Source organism: Podarcis bocagei, assembly GCF_964188305.1.
Source record: "Podarcis bocagei genome assembly, chromosome: 2".
Classification (NCBI taxonomy): domain Eukaryota; kingdom Metazoa; phylum Chordata; class Lepidosauria; order Squamata; family Lacertidae; genus Podarcis; species Podarcis bocagei.
The window spans coordinates 47,701,143-47,717,939 of NC_138126.1; the positions used below are offsets into that span (position 1 = coordinate 47,701,143).

General features: G+C 48.0%; 1 protein-coding gene across 5 annotated transcripts in view; it reads right to left on the minus strand.

The window, feature by feature from the left end:
- The window catches only part of COL7A1 (collagen type VII alpha 1 chain), a 121,106-nt gene extending 104,642 nt beyond the window's left edge, over positions 1-16,464 (minus strand). For 4 of the 5 annotated variants that reach the window (XM_081183909.1, XM_081183908.1, XM_081183910.1 and 1 more), the window contains exons 1-8: positions 15,655-16,464; positions 9,456-9,549; positions 6,630-6,810; positions 5,324-5,483; positions 4,810-4,903; positions 3,544-3,702; positions 2,919-3,082; positions 1,492-1,621 (exon numbers count right to left, since the gene is read on the minus strand). In XM_081183909.1, the coding sequence (XP_081040035.1) occupies positions 1,492-1,621; positions 2,919-3,082; positions 3,544-3,702; positions 4,810-4,903; positions 5,324-5,483; positions 6,630-6,810; positions 9,456-9,540 (973 nt within the window). In that variant the 5' untranslated portion in view covers positions 9,541-9,549; positions 15,655-16,464. Of the gene's footprint in view, positions 1-1,491; positions 1,622-2,918; positions 3,083-3,314; positions 3,451-3,543; positions 3,703-4,809; positions 4,904-5,323; positions 5,484-6,629; positions 6,811-9,455; positions 9,550-15,654 lie in introns of those variants that run through there. The other variant, XM_081183911.1, reaches the window with a different exon arrangement.
- Between the last annotated feature and the right edge of the window lie 333 nt (positions 16,465-16,797).

Consider the following 16,797-nt stretch of genomic DNA (forward strand, 5'->3'; position numbering starts at 1 on the left):
TGGGATGCACAAATGAGAATATGACATATTCTATCAATAGCCTCCCTATTGCTACCATCAGTTACAAAATCCAAGATGGCAGCACTAATATATAATATACAGTGGGACCTTGGTTTAAGAACAGCTTAGTTTATGAATAACTTGGATTAAGAACGCTGCAAACCCGGAAGTAGGTGTTTTGGTTTGTGAACTTTGCCTTGGAAGCAGAACATGGTTGGCTTCCTGTTGAGTGTGTTCCACTTGTAAATTGAGTCCCCCACTGCTATGGGAAAGTACGCCTTGGTTTAAGAATGCAATTCCAGGACGGATTAAGTTCATAAAACAAGGTACCACTGTGTGTGTGTGTATACACACACACACATATATACATATACACACACATACATGTATATACACATATATACACATGTATATATAAAACAATATTCAGTAATAGGCTCTGAACACAGTTAAGTCAATAAAAACAAATGATAGAATCACAAAACTGTAGAGTTGGAAGGGACCACAAGGGTCATCTAGCCCAACCCCCTGCAGTACAGGAATCTGTACTTTATAATCAGTCCTTCCTTCCCAAAGCGAGTCCTAACAGCAATAAAACTACTGTGCATAAAAACCATTTAAGACACCACTGGTAATGACACAGTTGGTACCTGCAGTGTAAATATAACACAACAGTGGCAACTTGATTTTAATAGCAGCAGTTAAAAGAACAACTCATGAGCATCACAAAAGCAGTGCAAAACCAGATTCAACTAGTATTTAAGGAGGCCCAGGGAAATAAAAAGGTCTTTGCCAAAGGGACATGTAAGTAGAAGTTAGGTAAGCCTATCTGGGGAGAATATTCCAAGCAAGGGGTGCCACAGCCAAAAAGACACAGCCATCAGTTGTCAAGTACCTAACTTCAGAAGGTGCGGGCACCCATAGAAAGGTCTCCAATGATGAACTCAGCATACATGCAAGGTGCATGTGAGCTCTAAAAAGGAGGGAAGCAGCAGGTGGATCTGGAGCCTGACACCAAAGACCCAAGGTTTCTGTATTAATGGTGATGCCAAGATCAAAAGTAATGTCAGCCTCAATAACTGTGGGTTGCATACACATATAGTCCAACTCAGAGTAGGCTCATTAAAATAAATGGACACTTAATGGGTTTCCTCTCAGTGAAATTTAGTTGGATACAACTCCTTACATTTTTCCTCCCTGAGCCTCCTCAAAAATAGGCTACAACTGCACAGACTAAGCACCATTCATTGAACCTCCTACTGCTGCAATTGTCCCAAATGCGGCCACCTCACACACTAACTCACATACCAACTACCATGTTCCCACACAGAAAGCAATCCTCACACAGGAAAATGCACAAAGCCCACATGCATACAAGGAAACCCAAACAAATCACGCTCTTGTGAAGAGTCACCACAAAGAGGCATACACAGAACGTCTCCAAGAAGTTGTGGAAATATGGGATTATCAGAGGCAGAAGTCGTTACTCACGAGTACGTCCTTTGCCAGACACGGATTCTCCAATGCTGTTGGCATACTGAGCAATAACAGTCACCAGGTAATCTGTGCCTCCCCTCAAACCACGTAGCACGGTACTCGTCTCACCAGGTCCCAAACTAACCTGTCCAACAGCAGGAATGAATGGAAAAAATAGCTTCAGACAGTATGACGAATGCATCAGTCCCTAGTCATGTGTGACAAAAACACTTGTATCCATTTTAACTGCGTGCACATGAAGGAGGAAGCCATGACTACCAGTGGCCTCCTATAACATAGTGAACTGTGTGGGGGACTTCTTACACTAAATGAGCACCTGGACAGTAAAGCCTGGGTGAAGCAGCCAAAGGGCCACAACAGAAGACAGGTAGAGGGAGAACCTTGAGTTTCAACTGGAGCAACGGTACTGAGGGAGGAGTGTCTAACCCAGCCTTTGCCAACCTGGTGCCCTCCAGGTCTTTCAGACCCAAACTCCCACCGGCTAGCCCCTAACAGGAGTTGGCCCCAAACATCTGGAAGGCACCAAGCCCAGGTTAACCCATTTCTCTTCGCTGGTTTCCTTATCTCTATCCAATCACACAAACTCCCCAAAGTAGTGGGGGGAAACACAGGCAAGATCCATGGACCTCTCTATTTTCTCTCTCTGTGGAGTTAACTGCAGCTTGTAAGGGAGGGCATATAAACTGGGTAAACAGTGCAAAAGTAAAATGTAAATGCACACACAGCTCTGGTCAAGTTTATTCCTGGGTGCTTAAAAAAGTAAAATTTCCACAAATTGTGAAGCCATTTCATTTCCGCCCCCCAGGGAAGATGGCAATATGTAGGGATGGTTGGACTAAAATATCTGCAACATTTACTTCCTTATCAACCCTAAGTTTAAACCTCTGGAGGGCAGGGGTAACAACATAAAATGCATCATTTATGTTTTAAGCTACAATCCAAGCCTTCCTTACACTGGGCTTGGGGAGGAGGGCTTGGAGTGAGCAGAGATGTTGTTCGGCTCGCTTCTGCCAGCTGAGCTGGCCTCTTTCTAGTTGCTGCCGGTGGACTGACAGACACAAGTGTCACTCTGTCAGCACAGATTTCCCCGCTTCTGCCTGCCAAACATGCAGCCAGGCGGAAAAACTTGCTGGCAGTATCCACAAAGCGCTAAAACAGGGTGTTCCAAGAGAAGGGCTGAGCTGGTCTGGGATCTGCTGGCTCCCAAGCTGCTCTCAAAGGGTTGGAGTTGGTCCCATTCCCTGCATCCACTTCAGGCTTTCCCCGCCCCTTCCCCGCCATGAGTGGCCAGGCTGTGGATGTGGTGCTGGTTTCCACCACTCCGCAGGGTCCCCATCAGTGGGGAGTTAGGAGTCGCCTGCCTTTTGTGACTTACAGCTAGGTAAAGACACCTAGGACTGCGCTGAAATGGGAAGCCTCACCTCCTGCCTCTCAGCTGTTATTTGCTGCCCCAAGCCTGTGAGAGGCACATACTGGACTTTGTAGCCTATTACAGGACCACCAGCTGCTGTCCAGCGGATCCTCAGCATATCTGTTCCCTGCTCCAGGAAGACCAAATTCGAGGGGCCACCATATGTCTCTGTACCTTAAAGTGGAGGGGAGGAAACAGAGAGAATAAATCAAGATCCTTGCTGGCACATGCAGCTCACCACAGGCCCAGAAGGTAAGGTGAGCAAAGGCCAAGAATTTCAGAAAAGCAGTTCCTTCCCCCCCCCCAACCCACACAAACAAAAAAGCTGGAAGGATTTGTAGAATGATGAGCAACTTATGTTGACACCAGCAAGCACTGGAGGGTAAGAAGATTGAATGCTACCCACCCGCAGGGTGAGGTTAAACCAACACTGAGCTTAGGTCAGGGTTCCTGGTGGAGTATCACATTGATTAGATCAGGAGCTTCCTCCAGGATTTGCTGATGCATTTCCATGGAAACAGGGCAGGCTGGGAATTAACCCCTTGCAACCCTTGCCAGAGAGAGAGAGAGAGAATCAGGACCGAAGCAGCACTTCAAAGCTGAGCGGCACCTGCACCCCACCCCGAACCTTTTACCTGCTGGCTGTAGGATGCCCCCGGTGCTGGTGCACACCCTCCGCGACACCAGCGGCAAGAGAGTTGAGAGGATTTTAAAGTCAGTGACAAAGAAGAAATAATCCTCCGTGGGGGTGGAAGCCACTTTGGTCAGCTCGCTGCTGTCCGCGTTCTTGATGCCTGAGTAGGAAACAGAGGACTTTGGTAGCAATCATCTTCAACCGCCTTCAGACCTACATTTCCCCCTTCTTTGGGGTTTCCTAACCCTCTGTCTTTTTCATGCACTGGAGTGTGGGGTCCTCTCTATGCATAGTCCTGGATACATAATGGCCCTTGATAACAGGCTAAGGCAAGAACATAGGAAATCTGACCATCGGTCACTCTAGCTTAGTATTGTTTACGGTGAAGGGCAGATGACTATTGCCTACAATGAGCAGGCAGCTGCTCTCTAGTCTCAGACAGAGGAGATTTTCATTCCTCAATTCCTTACATTCCAGGAGTTGAAACTTGGACCTTCTGCATCCAAAGCAGATGTTCTACCACCAAGCTACAGCCCTCCCCTTGCCACCATGTGAGCACTTTAAGTAGAGGGCTGCTGTAAGTGACAGGTACAGACAGTGCCTGCAACCCACACAAGGACTGTGCCAATTTCTCTCCTAATTGTAACAGACCCAAACAGGCTAGCATTGTACCCTCATGCGATGCTGCAGCCAACACTGCAACACAAGATATTTTCATGGCTTGTTGAAGAAGGGACAATTGCACGTGTTCAACATTCAAAATCATATGTGATTCACCACTGTTGAGATATAACATTTGGGGGGGGGGGTGTCTATATCTTCTTATTAGGGTTTTTTTGAAAATGTTAAAAGCATAAAATGAGCCCTGATGGATCAGACCAATGGCCCATCTAATCCAGCATCCTGCTCTCACTATAACCAACCACTTCCACATGTTCACCCCAGGTACATGTGCCATCTGTGAGAGGGAAGATTGCCAGGGATAACAAAACTAGGAGGCTCATCACCTGCTTGCAAAGTCCTTGTTCCCTGCCTAGGCCTCCTCATGTGGCAAGTAGGAACTGGTATAGATGTTAACCAGCATCACCCACCGAGCTCTGCTTTTTCATACAGAGAACCAGCAGCAGGGTGAGGGAGCAGATGGTAGGAGCCAGAGATTACGGGAAGATACGACTGTATGGGGGATGGAGGAAGGGAGAAGTTCTCACAAATGTTGTCCTTCCTGGGTCCCAATCTCTCACGGGACCTGAATGCAGTAGACACTCACCCACAGCAAAGACTTTAATGCCTTGATCCTTCAGCTTTGCAGCTGCCCCCTCAACTTCATCCTGAGACTTTCCATCTGTGATGAGGATGCAGATCTGATGCAGAGAAGGGAAAGTTATAAGCCATGGAGGTACCCTCAACAAGGAGTTGTAGCAAAGTGCCTCTTTCTGAATTTACATTGGTGCAAACTTTTTGGATCCTTCACCTAAGCCGGGTAGCTCAGATGCAGGGGGAATGGTGAGGGGTTGCTGCATGCGACCTATTTTAAAGGAATGTGCATCATCACAGCCTGGGGGTAGCCCCCCTTCTGTCTCTATGAACCTTCCCAAAGACAGTGATAGCTAATTATTCAGCTTCATGACATGCATGCTCCAACACTGCCAGAACCCAAAAGGGAGGCCACCAGGAGGCTAAGAAGTCCCATCAGCATATTACCCTGCTGCTTTGGGTACTGACTTCCCACCCATCCAGCCACCCTTCTCTCTGATCTAGCAGAAGACACTCTCTCACGGTACCTTTGGAACATTAGGCCGGATCTGACTGGCTCCAAAGAAGTTATCTGCCACATGGCGAAAGCCTGCCCCTGTCCGCGTGTTCCCAGACTTGTAGGCCATCTCTCGGACAGCCTTCATCACCGCTGTCCCATTGCGGTATGTGGAGAACGTGAACTCGGTCCTGGGATCAAAACAAAAGGAAAGGTCAGGGGAGGAGGCAGGAGGCAGGAGCAGAAGTCACAGGCCCTGCCAGCCCATCTCTTGAGTGGAATCCACCGAATGAGCCACCATTTCTTTATGGGCAGCCTTGTGCATCACCAAAAAGTTTTTCAGAAATTCCCAGTGGTGCTCTTAAGGAGTTTCTCCAGGTGTAAGTGGAGTGGTTGGCTCTTCAGAAAAGGAAAATGAGACCATGCTGTGAATCCAGGTTTCTTTTATATTTGAAAAAAGAGCTAAAGTCTCAAGTTGAAAGTAAAAAAAAAAGACACCCTAGCCATTTTTATAGCCAGCTTAAGCTATTACTATTATCATCATTAGTTACTGAATTTGTATAACGCCCTTCATCCAAAAACCACAAGGCAGTTCACAACATAAACATGCAAAATGAAAACACAAAATGCATAATAAAACAAAGGCGAAACAAACTAATACCCCTCCTCCCACAGACACATTTAAAAGGCCATATAATGTTAATCAGCCAAATGCCTAACTGAAAAGAAGCTCTCTACAGATCTACATTATGACAATGGAAAGCTCTAGAACACTTCCCCCAACATGGTGGACTCAAGATGTTGTTGGTCTGAAACTCCCATCATCCTCAACAATTGGCCATTGGCTGGCTAGGTCTGAGGGGAGCTGGAGTTCAACAACATCCAACAGGTTGGAGGAAGGCTATTCTATAGTAGCCTATAAGACAGGGGTGCCAGATTCAGATGTTGATGGACTCCAACTTCCATCATCCCAGACTATTGGGCCATATAGATTAGGGCTGATAGGAGTCCAACTACAAAGACCTGAAGGGTCACAAGTTAGCCACCTGCACTATGAGAAAGGCCCTGCTGGATCAGGCTGAGGGCCAGTCTAGTCCAGCTCACACGCTCTTTTTAACAGTCATCCATCAGGCACCTCTGGAAAGCCTATGGGCAGGGCATGAAGGCAAGGATCCTCCCTTGCTGCTTTTCCTCCTCAGCTCCTGGTATTCAGCAATACACTGCCTCTGATCAGAGAGGTCCCATATGAAAGCAGCAGCCGCCATTGGATAGACCCATCTACCATGAATTTGCAGCTCCTGCAAATACTGCTGGAGGACAGAGAGGCTGGGACTCACCTGGGTTCGTCACTGTACTGCACAGCTCCAAAGCGCACCCCTCTCTCACCCACCACATTGACAAAAGGGGCTACCAGCCCCTCCATGAAGTTCCGGACCATTTGGAAGTTGGCTCTTCCAATGCTAGAGGATCCGTCCACCAGGAACACAATGTCGGCCGTGTAGACGTTGGAGCAGACCACTGTAAAACAGCAACCCATGGCTCAGATGGTTCGTTATCACATGAAATACAGAAACATGATAGGCATTCCATTTAGGGGTCAGAGGCTGGGTATGGCCAGCCTTGCACCCTGCTTCTATACAGGCCAAAAGCCCGTACCAGAAGCCTTTTACAGAAAGGGCTGTGTATTCTCAGGTTAGCGTTGCATTCACTGCTGCCATTCACAGCCACTCACAAAGCAGACAGAAACGTATCTGCACACCAATCAGGTGTCCTTTACACTGGGAGTTACTTCAGTGCCTCATACACACCACATTCCTTTAGAGTTAAGTCATCAGAAAGAGATAGCTTGGGGCTCCAGCTCCCACAGGGGCAGACAGAACCATTCCTATTCCAAGAGGGTGACTGACTCTTTCCCTCTTTGTGCATCAAGTCCATAACTGGCCCTCTCAATTCCCAAGTCTCCATCCTATGGAAGGATTGGAGGGGAAAAAGGAGACAGCAAGTCCTGGCTTAATAACTGGCACAGCTGAAGTGGGGAAAGAAATGCTATCTAGAATCACAATTTTTGATTCAGGAGGTGAAATTTAGGAGTGTCTTTTTCTGTAACAAAGGGACCATGGTAAATTCCTTTGCTTCATCCCAGACACACAGTCAGGGAGTGGAGCCCAACATTTTTGAAGATGGTTTTTTTAATTGTTTTTTTTCCTCCTGCTGCCAGGTGCTATGGGAAAGTGCAAGCCTACCTGCAAACACTTGCAGAGAAGCCAGTCCTTGACACCTCAGTGGAGCTATAAGATGCTCAGTTTCCACTCAACGGAGCCACAATATGCTCCTCAAGGGGAAAATCAGTTTTTAAAACTATGAACTCCTTCTCCTTGGATATCAAGAGGAAGTGAGTGTATTGGTACCAATGGGACACTGAATTGAACATGAATGAGAACACAGAAACTTTAGATAGGTAGCCAAGAACATTTGCATGCTTATCTTTGATCTGGAAGCTCTCAGGCAAGAGAGAAGGATGAGAAAGGGTGGAAGAGGAAAGGTCACTAAGTGCAATGGACCTTTCTCGGCAAAATAAACACTCTAACATGAAACAAAACCTTTGGCAAACTATCTCGAAGCAAAGCCAGAGCAATTATCAGTGTTAAGTTGTGGTTAGGGTAGGTGGAACCATCAAACCGCTTGTCATGCTTGTAGCATGGGTGGGAAACCTCTGAACCAGAGATTTTGATGTTTAAAATGGGAGTGAAGGGAGACTTGCAAAGTCACGCATTTGACAGGTGGGTAGCTCTAGGTAGTGCACCCTGCATGACAGGTTCATGACATGAACGTATCTTTCTGTTACACATGAGCTGGCAACTATGGTTGAATGCTTCTAAAGAAGTGAGGGCCAGAAGCCAGCATTAAACCATGGTTTAAAGTTGCCTAACAAATCCCAGCTTATTTCAAAGCCAGGATGTTAAATGCCTGGAGACTGTAAGTAGGACAGGAAGGGGTCGGGAGAGATGGGTGAGAAGGAGCACCTGTGCACCCAACTTCCTGCCAGCAGCCTCACTGCTGCTTACACCAGGTATCCTGGCTTATCCTAGCTAAAGTCCACGAACTCAGGTGCTGATTCTTTCCAAAAGTTTTAATGCTCAAATCAGTATGATACATATGCAAATGATACATAGGCAGAGGGACAGCAGGCAATACACAGCTCTCCTCAAGGCATGAATAAATGAAGGCACAGCAGGCAGTACGGTTACGCACGCAAAAGAGTTGCTTCCACAACACCATGTCCCTTGCATTCCCATGATAAAGGAATGGGGAAGGCACAACTTAGCATGGCAAGCAGTTCTATTCTGTTCGCAGCTTCTCTGGTGTCTAAGGGACCTAGTGCATTGCAGGTAGCCATCTTTGTCATCTTCCAAAGGTTGCAATGCAGAGATAATGCTTCACCAGGGAAAAAGAAATCAGAAAACAGGGACTGTCTCTGGTAAACAGAGAGAGTCAGAGCTATGCATATGCCACCTCTATCTTCATTCCAGCAGGGCAATGCAGCCAAACCGAGTTCACCCTTAGCATGAGCCTCCGAGTGGTGCTGGAAGCATCACCTCTCCTATTCCATTCCTTCACCCTTTCCCCCCCCCCCTTTTTGCTACCCTCTCCTCTCCCTTCACTCTCTCTTGCTGGAATGGAGACTAAGATCCTTGGGATAGGACTCTGGCATGTGTTGTATTCAAAGTAGTGCTAAGGAGAACGTTCCATCAGAACAAAAAAATCTCTTTGCAAAACAGAACATTCTCCTACTTTTCCCTTTCCCAAATGTATTCTGAGGGTTCCTCCAACCTTCTGCAACAGATTTGGGTATGGGGCAGGGTGCACAGGGTTGGAGGAGAGGGGGGGAACCATTGTGCTACTGCTAATCCTTGTGCAACCATATAGTTGCATAGCACCCGTGTGGGGTTTTTTTTTTAATGTTCTTAGCATGCACAGATGAAGACACAAAGCTGCCTTACATTGAGGTAGACCAGCCCTGGTCTTCTGACTGACAGTGGCCCTAAAGGTCTCCACTGGAGGATTCCCACCCCCCGGCCCAGGCCCTGCTCTTTCAGATGCTGAGCACATACTCTGAGCCATGGAACCATTCCATAGTGTTACACATGTCACAATCCACCTACCTCTCTCCCTTTTCTGAGCCATAACTTGCGCTGAAGCAAAGAGCGTGGCATGGAGCGCAGTGAGGAACAGCATCTCCCCTCTCATTGTGGGAGTCTGTAAAAGAGAACAAGAGAAAAGATGATGGCTCAGGAGGCAAGAACGTAACATGAGCAGTTGCAAGTTGCTTCAAAATCACGGCAACACCTCACTTGACAGTCCTAGTTCTAGTCATCCACACTGGTACTGGCGACTGCAAGCATGATAAAAACATGACCAGTGCTCAGGGATGATGGGAGCTATAGTACAGCAACATCTAGAGCAGCAGTTCTCAACCTGTAGTTCCCCAGATGCTGTTGGACTACAACTCCCATCATCCCTGAGCTCTGGCCTTGCTAGCTGGGGGTGATGGGAGTTGTAGTTCAACATCTGGGGACCCTCAGGTTGAGAAAGGCTGACATACATACTGGAAGTATGTAGTACCTCAACAAGAGATGACCAAAGAACAGAATGAAAATCCTGGTAAGACATAAAGTGGTGCCTCGGGTTACAGACGCTTCAGGTTACAGACTCAACTAACCCAGAAATAGTACCTCAGGTTAAGAACTTTGCTTCAGGATGAGAACAGAAATCGGGCGGCGGCGGCGCAACAGCAGCAAGAGGCCCCATTAGCTAAAGTGGTAACTCAGGTTAAGAGCAGTTTCAGGTTAAGAACGGACCTCCAGAATGAATTAAGTTCTTAACCCGAGGTACCACTGTATAAATAGGAAAGGGCTGGCACTCTGGTGGTGTCAGTTGCACAGAGAATTATCATAGCGCTGCATTCAGCTCCTGCAGTACAATTGCAGCTTGGAAATCCCTAGAAGATTTTGAATTTGATATCCCGCTTTATCACTACCCGAAGGAGTCTCAAAGCGGCTAACATTCTCCTTTCCCTTCCTCCCCAACAACAAACACTCTGTGAGGTGAGTGGGGCTGAGAGACTTCAGAAAAGTGTGACTAGCCCATGGTCACCCAGCAGCTGCATGTGGAGGAGCGGAGACGCGAACCCGGTTCCCCAGATTATGAGACTACCGCTCTTTACCACTACACCACACTGGAGCCTACCACCCTACCTCCCGGAAGCCTGTCTCAGTTCCAAGACCATCAATTTCCTGGCCAGCCATGTGCTACTTTGCAGCAATCAAGTACTCCTGGAAGAGTCAGACAAGAGACCTCCTTGTACTTTGTTTTTGCATAGTTAATATTATTAATTGTAAGTGGGATGCCTATGGCAACCCAAGCTCTGCAGCTGAGCTATAACAGGCATAAGACCAATGAATTAAGATGCCTATTGACATTCTTCAGTGTTGTGGATTATGCCCCGTAAACCCTGTCTGCACTATAAATTGAAGTACAGTAGCATCATACCACTTTCAACAGTCATGGCTCCCCCCAAAGAATCCTGGGAAGTGTAGTTCATTAAGGGTGCTGAGAGTCATTAGGAGACTCCCCATTCCTGCCGCAGAGTTACAATTCCCAGGGGTTCCATGGGAAAAGGGACTAACTGCAAAACCACTCCAGCAATTGTAGTTCTATGAAGGGAACAGGGAATCTCCTAAGAACTCTCAGCACTGTTAATGAACCACTCTTCCCAGGATTCGGGGGGGGGGGAGGCTGTTTAAAGTGGCATAATGCTGCTTTAACTGTACTGTGCAGATGAGGCCACAGTCATCATCAGCCTTCAGGCCCAAGATGCTAACACACACCTACTATACTGGATTGGATCATTCAAAGAATGTTGCACAAAAGATATCAATCCTCTCTTTTTTGCAACAGGGTCAATGCATCATAGCTGTTCAGCTGGTTTGGAGCATACTTTGATAGGGCTTCCCTGTCAAAAAAGAAAGGTAAGCAGCAGAGTCGAATACTTTCCCCCCTTTGAACTACCCTAAGTCTCCTACGTGCCAAGCCAGAACCACGCCTGCTGCTGAGAGCTTTACTCAGTGCTGTGCCTACTATGCGGTTTTACAAGAGTGCAGAAAAATGTAACTTTGGCTGAATGTGCCGACAATCTTAGCTTTCCTTTTTAAAACTGCAAGTTCCCAGCCCTTTTGACTGTAAAGATGCTCAATGGAACGTGGGAAACACTTACTGAAATATCAGAAGGTGACTGGACAAAAGTTGCAGTGCTCAGAGGTCAGGGCTTCCATCAAAACCTTTTTTTTTTTCGCAAGAGGGGAAAAAACAACAGAACAAATTAAGGAGAATTGGATAGATTATGAAAATGTTCATAATTCATACTAGTCACAGAATTCAGCTTTCTTAGCACAGAATTTGGTTGCTCAGAATTTAGATGGTCTAAAAAAAAATTAAGCCCTGGCTTTACTGCTCTCGTCCTACAGAAGCACCAGAAGGCTAAACTAGTGCCAACATGGGAGATTCAGGATGCAATCCTGCACACATATTCCAGAAAGTAAATCTCCCTGAACTCAATAGAACTTACTTCTGCATAGGATTACACTGTCAGTCACAGAAGTCCCAATGCAATTTTCCTCTTCTAAAAAACAGCCATGCCCAAATTTGGATTGGAGCTCTGGCGGGAGGAGGAGAGGGAGAGAGATACAGGTACAGTTTGTGTGTCTGTATGTTTTCCCCCTCTGATGCTAACAGCAGCTTTAGGAAGGCAATACATTTGCATTGCATGGTTGGTGCAGGGGCAAAGAGTTAAAACTCTCTCTGCCCCATAGTCCTACTCCAAGCTACATGCATCCCAAGCCACTTTTTGGAAAAAAGGAAAGGAAATAACGCCCGGTGATCTATTCATGGAACTGCTCGCTCTCGTGCCAAGGGATTAAGCTCCCAAGTATCACACATTTACACATTTGGGGATTCTTTCCATTTTAATACCAGGCATACTCATCAAAGAGGAAGCACCATTGTACACAATGACATATGCATGACTCAAGTAGAGTGCCAGGACTATGTTGTTCTCCTGAGTAATTTTGGGGCCAGCCTCACAGCAAGTTGCACACACATCACTATCCACATGCAATTCTAACTGTGCCGGAGATCACAGTGCCTGCAGTGTCAGGAGATTCACTGCATGCAAATGGCGTATATTACTATCGAAGATGCTTCGTGTGCACACAGAACAGACTGAGCACATACATCTGTGTAGGTGTGACAGAACAGACACAGACATAAGTGTAAAAACTGTGCTTTTCTATGTCTCCCACCCCTTTCATGTCCTGCTCATCCAGAGGAGTCCGTGTTCACCACACATCTTCAGACTAATCCCCTGCAGCCCTTGGGAAAGGCAAACAAAGCTCACAAATGAGTGTCTTTGAATAGCTTTGCAGGAGCTGAGAAAAGATCTCTGCCTTGGGGCAAAAGGTGTGTACAGTACAGACAGTAAAACCTGCCACCCTAGGCACAGCTGCCCAGCCCTTCACAGCACCTCTCTCCTCCAGCTGCTTTTTGCTCCCTGTTTTGTGCTTCTACTCCTAAGTTCTCGGGTTTTCTAGTGCCTTGGATTTTCCTTTCCTTTTGCCTCCAAGCTCCCCCTGGGCACATATTTCATCTGACACTTTACTGTTAAAACAGGTGCCAAGGCATACTTCACTGGAGTAGCTCTGGGTTTTGTGCGAGGCTTTCTGGACCTTGAAAGATGCAAGATAAGTAACCAAAGTGAGCAGAGACTCAGGAATGGGACCCACCCTCTAGATAGAATATGGGGATTCCCGTTTCCACATTAAGCAAAACCATGCCAGAAAGTTATTTCAAATCATCAGAGCGTCACTCTGGAGTCCTTCCACTTTCTTTGCCTAACTAACTGCTAGTTACTCCAGTCTTCCGCTGGAGTCCTGAAAGCAATATGCATGAACAGGTGGGTCACCTTGGCCTAATATTCATAGCCTCAGGAAACCACTTTTGACTTGGCAAGAGCAAGTGCATTCAGTGGACAGCATTACCATATGATGTCGGATTGAAGTTCCAGCTCAGCCACAAACCACAAGATAAGTCTTGGAAAGTTGCTAACTTTCAGGGTCCTTTCCACAGTAAATGCATGATTGTTTTAGCATTATTGTTCCTTATGTGTTACAGAGTTATTGCATTTCTGCAGCTTGGATTCTGGGGTTTTTTTTTGGTCACACCACAGGGAAAAATGTAATTTCCACACCACCACCTAAAAAAGTTATTGCATTCATTCTAATTATAGTGAACAAAACTTCCCCCTACCCTGCAGCATTGGTGTATGGGATGGAGGGTAGAGCCATAGCTCACGGGTGGAGCATGTGGTTGGCATGCAGAAGGTCCCAGACTCAACCCCTGGCATCTCCAGCTAGTATTACATGATGAGGAATGACCTCTGCATGCAGAGGCGAAGCAACCTGCTCCAGTACCCGGAGTGGCACGTGTCCCAGGGGGAGTGGCATGCGTCCTGGAGGGTGCCACCAATTGAGGGTCGGCATTTTGTCAACCCCCCGCCCTTTGGAATGGTACCCGAGGCAGACCACCCCCCTCGGAACGCCCCATCTGCATGAGACCCTGTGCCAGTAGACAGTACCAGACTACAAATAATCTGGCCTAGCAGAAGTCAGCCTCCTATGTTCCTCTTTCATTTCATGTACTTTTTGCTTTAAAAATGAGGATTTCCTTAGTTCTTTGAAGGCTGTTCCCTCTGTTTCCATAGCCAGATGGTACATCTGCACAGATGTTAAAATATGGCTCCCACACCTCTACATCTTATTCATGGATTGGCTATCACTTCATTGCCTTTCATGTAAGGCTTGTAGCATCCCACAAAGGCTGAAATGTGGGTAGCATGTGTTTTGATTGGCCATCTGGGTAAGGCCTTGGCCTCAGTTTCCAATCTGTAAAAGGAGAATAAATGGTGACAGTGTGCCTCAAGCCTTAAAAGGTGTTATACAAATTATGGGCTGGGGGGGGGGGACTTACCATCGTAGAATTATAGAATTGGAAGGGACCCCCAAGGGTCATCTAGGACAATCATCGCACAAAGTACAGTAGCTAGAATGTTGGATCGGGGAACCTGGTGCGAATCCATGTTCAGCTCAGCAAATCTCCCCAGATTACCAATCTAATCTACTTTGTAGGGTTGCTGTGATGATATCCCCAATCCGAAGATGCCACCCTGATGCGAAATTATTTGGGATTCCAGTGCAAAGATTCCATCCTTTTCCATTTACTCTGCCCTCCCTGCTCCATGGGGGTGAGCTGTCAAAAGGACAGGCCCAGGGGGCTGAACAGCTGGTTGACAATGCAACATATTATAGAATTCAGAAGGGACTCCCTGCCTGGAGTGGCCTGAGGGCTGACATTCCTTTGACTGCATGAGAACATCCACAAGAAGAAGAGCAATTATTATTATTTTTAGAAAACTATTAACAGCTGGTGTACAGGTGAGGACAAAACCAGACGAGAAGTAGAAGCAGACTGTGAAAGAAATTGGACGAAGAGAGGGCTTCTTCTGAGCTGCCACCACTTATCCTGGGAAGCATTTCAGCCAGAATGCAGAGGGTGAATTGCCTCTGACCACATGCAGAGTGCCTTTTCCTTCCTACTAAGTAACTACCATCAAACCAGCTCCATGCATGTAGGATTGCAGAGAAGTTGCAAAGATGCCAGTTTCTTCAGACCCAGCACCTCCCATTATAGACACTGGACGTCACTCACTAGCAAAACTGAACCTTTCCGTTCAAGAGGACGCACTTTCCAGTAAGTGCAATTAGGCTGCAATTGTAAACACTCTTACCGAACTCCGCGGGACTTAGGGCCGAGTAAAGGCGCTGAGCAGGGAACCTGCGGCCCTCCAGATGTTGACAGACGTCACCTCAGCTCCCATCGGCACCGCCAATGGTCAGGCAAGTGATGGGAGTTTGCAGTCCAGCCACCATCTGGAGGGCCGCCGGATCCTCAGCGCGGGAAGACTGAGGAGGAGGAGGCCCGGCGGGCGCAACACGTGGGAGGAGGAGCGCGCGGACGAAGCCCAGGCAACGCGCGCGCGCACCCCCGAACCAAACCCCGGCATAGAGGGGCAGCAGGACACCCCGCCGGCACGAGGCAGGGAGAGCGCCCGGACGCCGCGGCATCACTTCGCTCCGGAGCCAAAGCTGCTTGCAGAGCCACAGAAAGGAAGAAAGAAAAAGCGGCAGCAGCGGCTGCTCTTCTTGCACCGCTTGCTGGGGAATCCGCTCCCCCTCGAAAGGCGGGAGTTACCTGCTGGTGGTGGTGGTGGTGGTGCCGCCGCCGCCGCTTGTGAGCATAATCTGCCAACTCCCGTTGCAACGCTGCAGTTCCTCCTTCTCCTCAGCGGGAGCCCGCCTTAGCGCTTTCCGCGATGCACATCGGAGAGACAAGGAAACCAAGCGGCTCTCCACAGGCAGCGGGGAGGAAATCTGGACGGAGTCCCAGCGGCGCTGTTGCCAAGGGGGGCGGGGGGCGCGAAGGGGCTGTGTGTGCGGAGGGTCCGCCCCTCCTTCTGGCTGCTGCCGCCGCCGCTCCGGCCTTTTTGCTCTCCCGGAGTCCCTTAAGTCCAAGCACTCCCCGGCTGGCTGTCGGAAAATGGGGAGCGGGCGAAGAGCCGGCGGGCCGCACCTCCCGTCAGCCCCTCCTCCGACCCTCTCAGGTGGAAGAGGCGGCTTCTCTTCTCGCGTGTCAGGCGGCTGGGAGTGGAGCTGGCGAGGCCACACCCAAGAGCTTCCCCCTTGATGTGGGGTTGCCTTCTCTTCTTTGGTAAGGATTTGATTTATTGATTTATTTTCATCGCCTCTTGCTCCAAGAGCAGATCGAATCGGGAAGGGACAGCAACTTGTAAGATGTACTGCTACACACACAATGCTTCCCAAAGTTCTATTACGAAATTAAAAGACGCCTGCTTCTTGGGAGAAAAGCAATGACAAATCTACACAGCATCTTAAAAAGCAGAGACATCGCCTTGCCAACAAAGGTCCGTATAGTTAAAGCTATGGTTTTCCCAGTAGTGAGGTATGGAAGTGAGAGCTGGACCATAAAGAAGGCTGATCGCCGAAGAATTGATGCTTTTGAGTTATGGTGCTGGAGGAGACTCTTGAGAGTCCCATGGGCTGCAAGAAGATCAAACCTATCCATTCTGAAGGAAATCAGCCCTGAGTGCTCACTGGAAGGACAGATCCTGAAGCTGAGGCTCCAATACTTTGGCCACCTCATGAGAAGAGAAGACTCCCTGGAAAAGACCCTGATGTTGGGAAAGATTGAGGGCACAAGGAGAAGGAGACGACAGAGGACGAGATGGTTGGATAGTGTTCTTGAAGCTACCAGCATGAGTTTGATCAAACTGCGGGAGGCAGTGGAGGACAGGAGTGCCTGGCGTGGTCTGGTCCA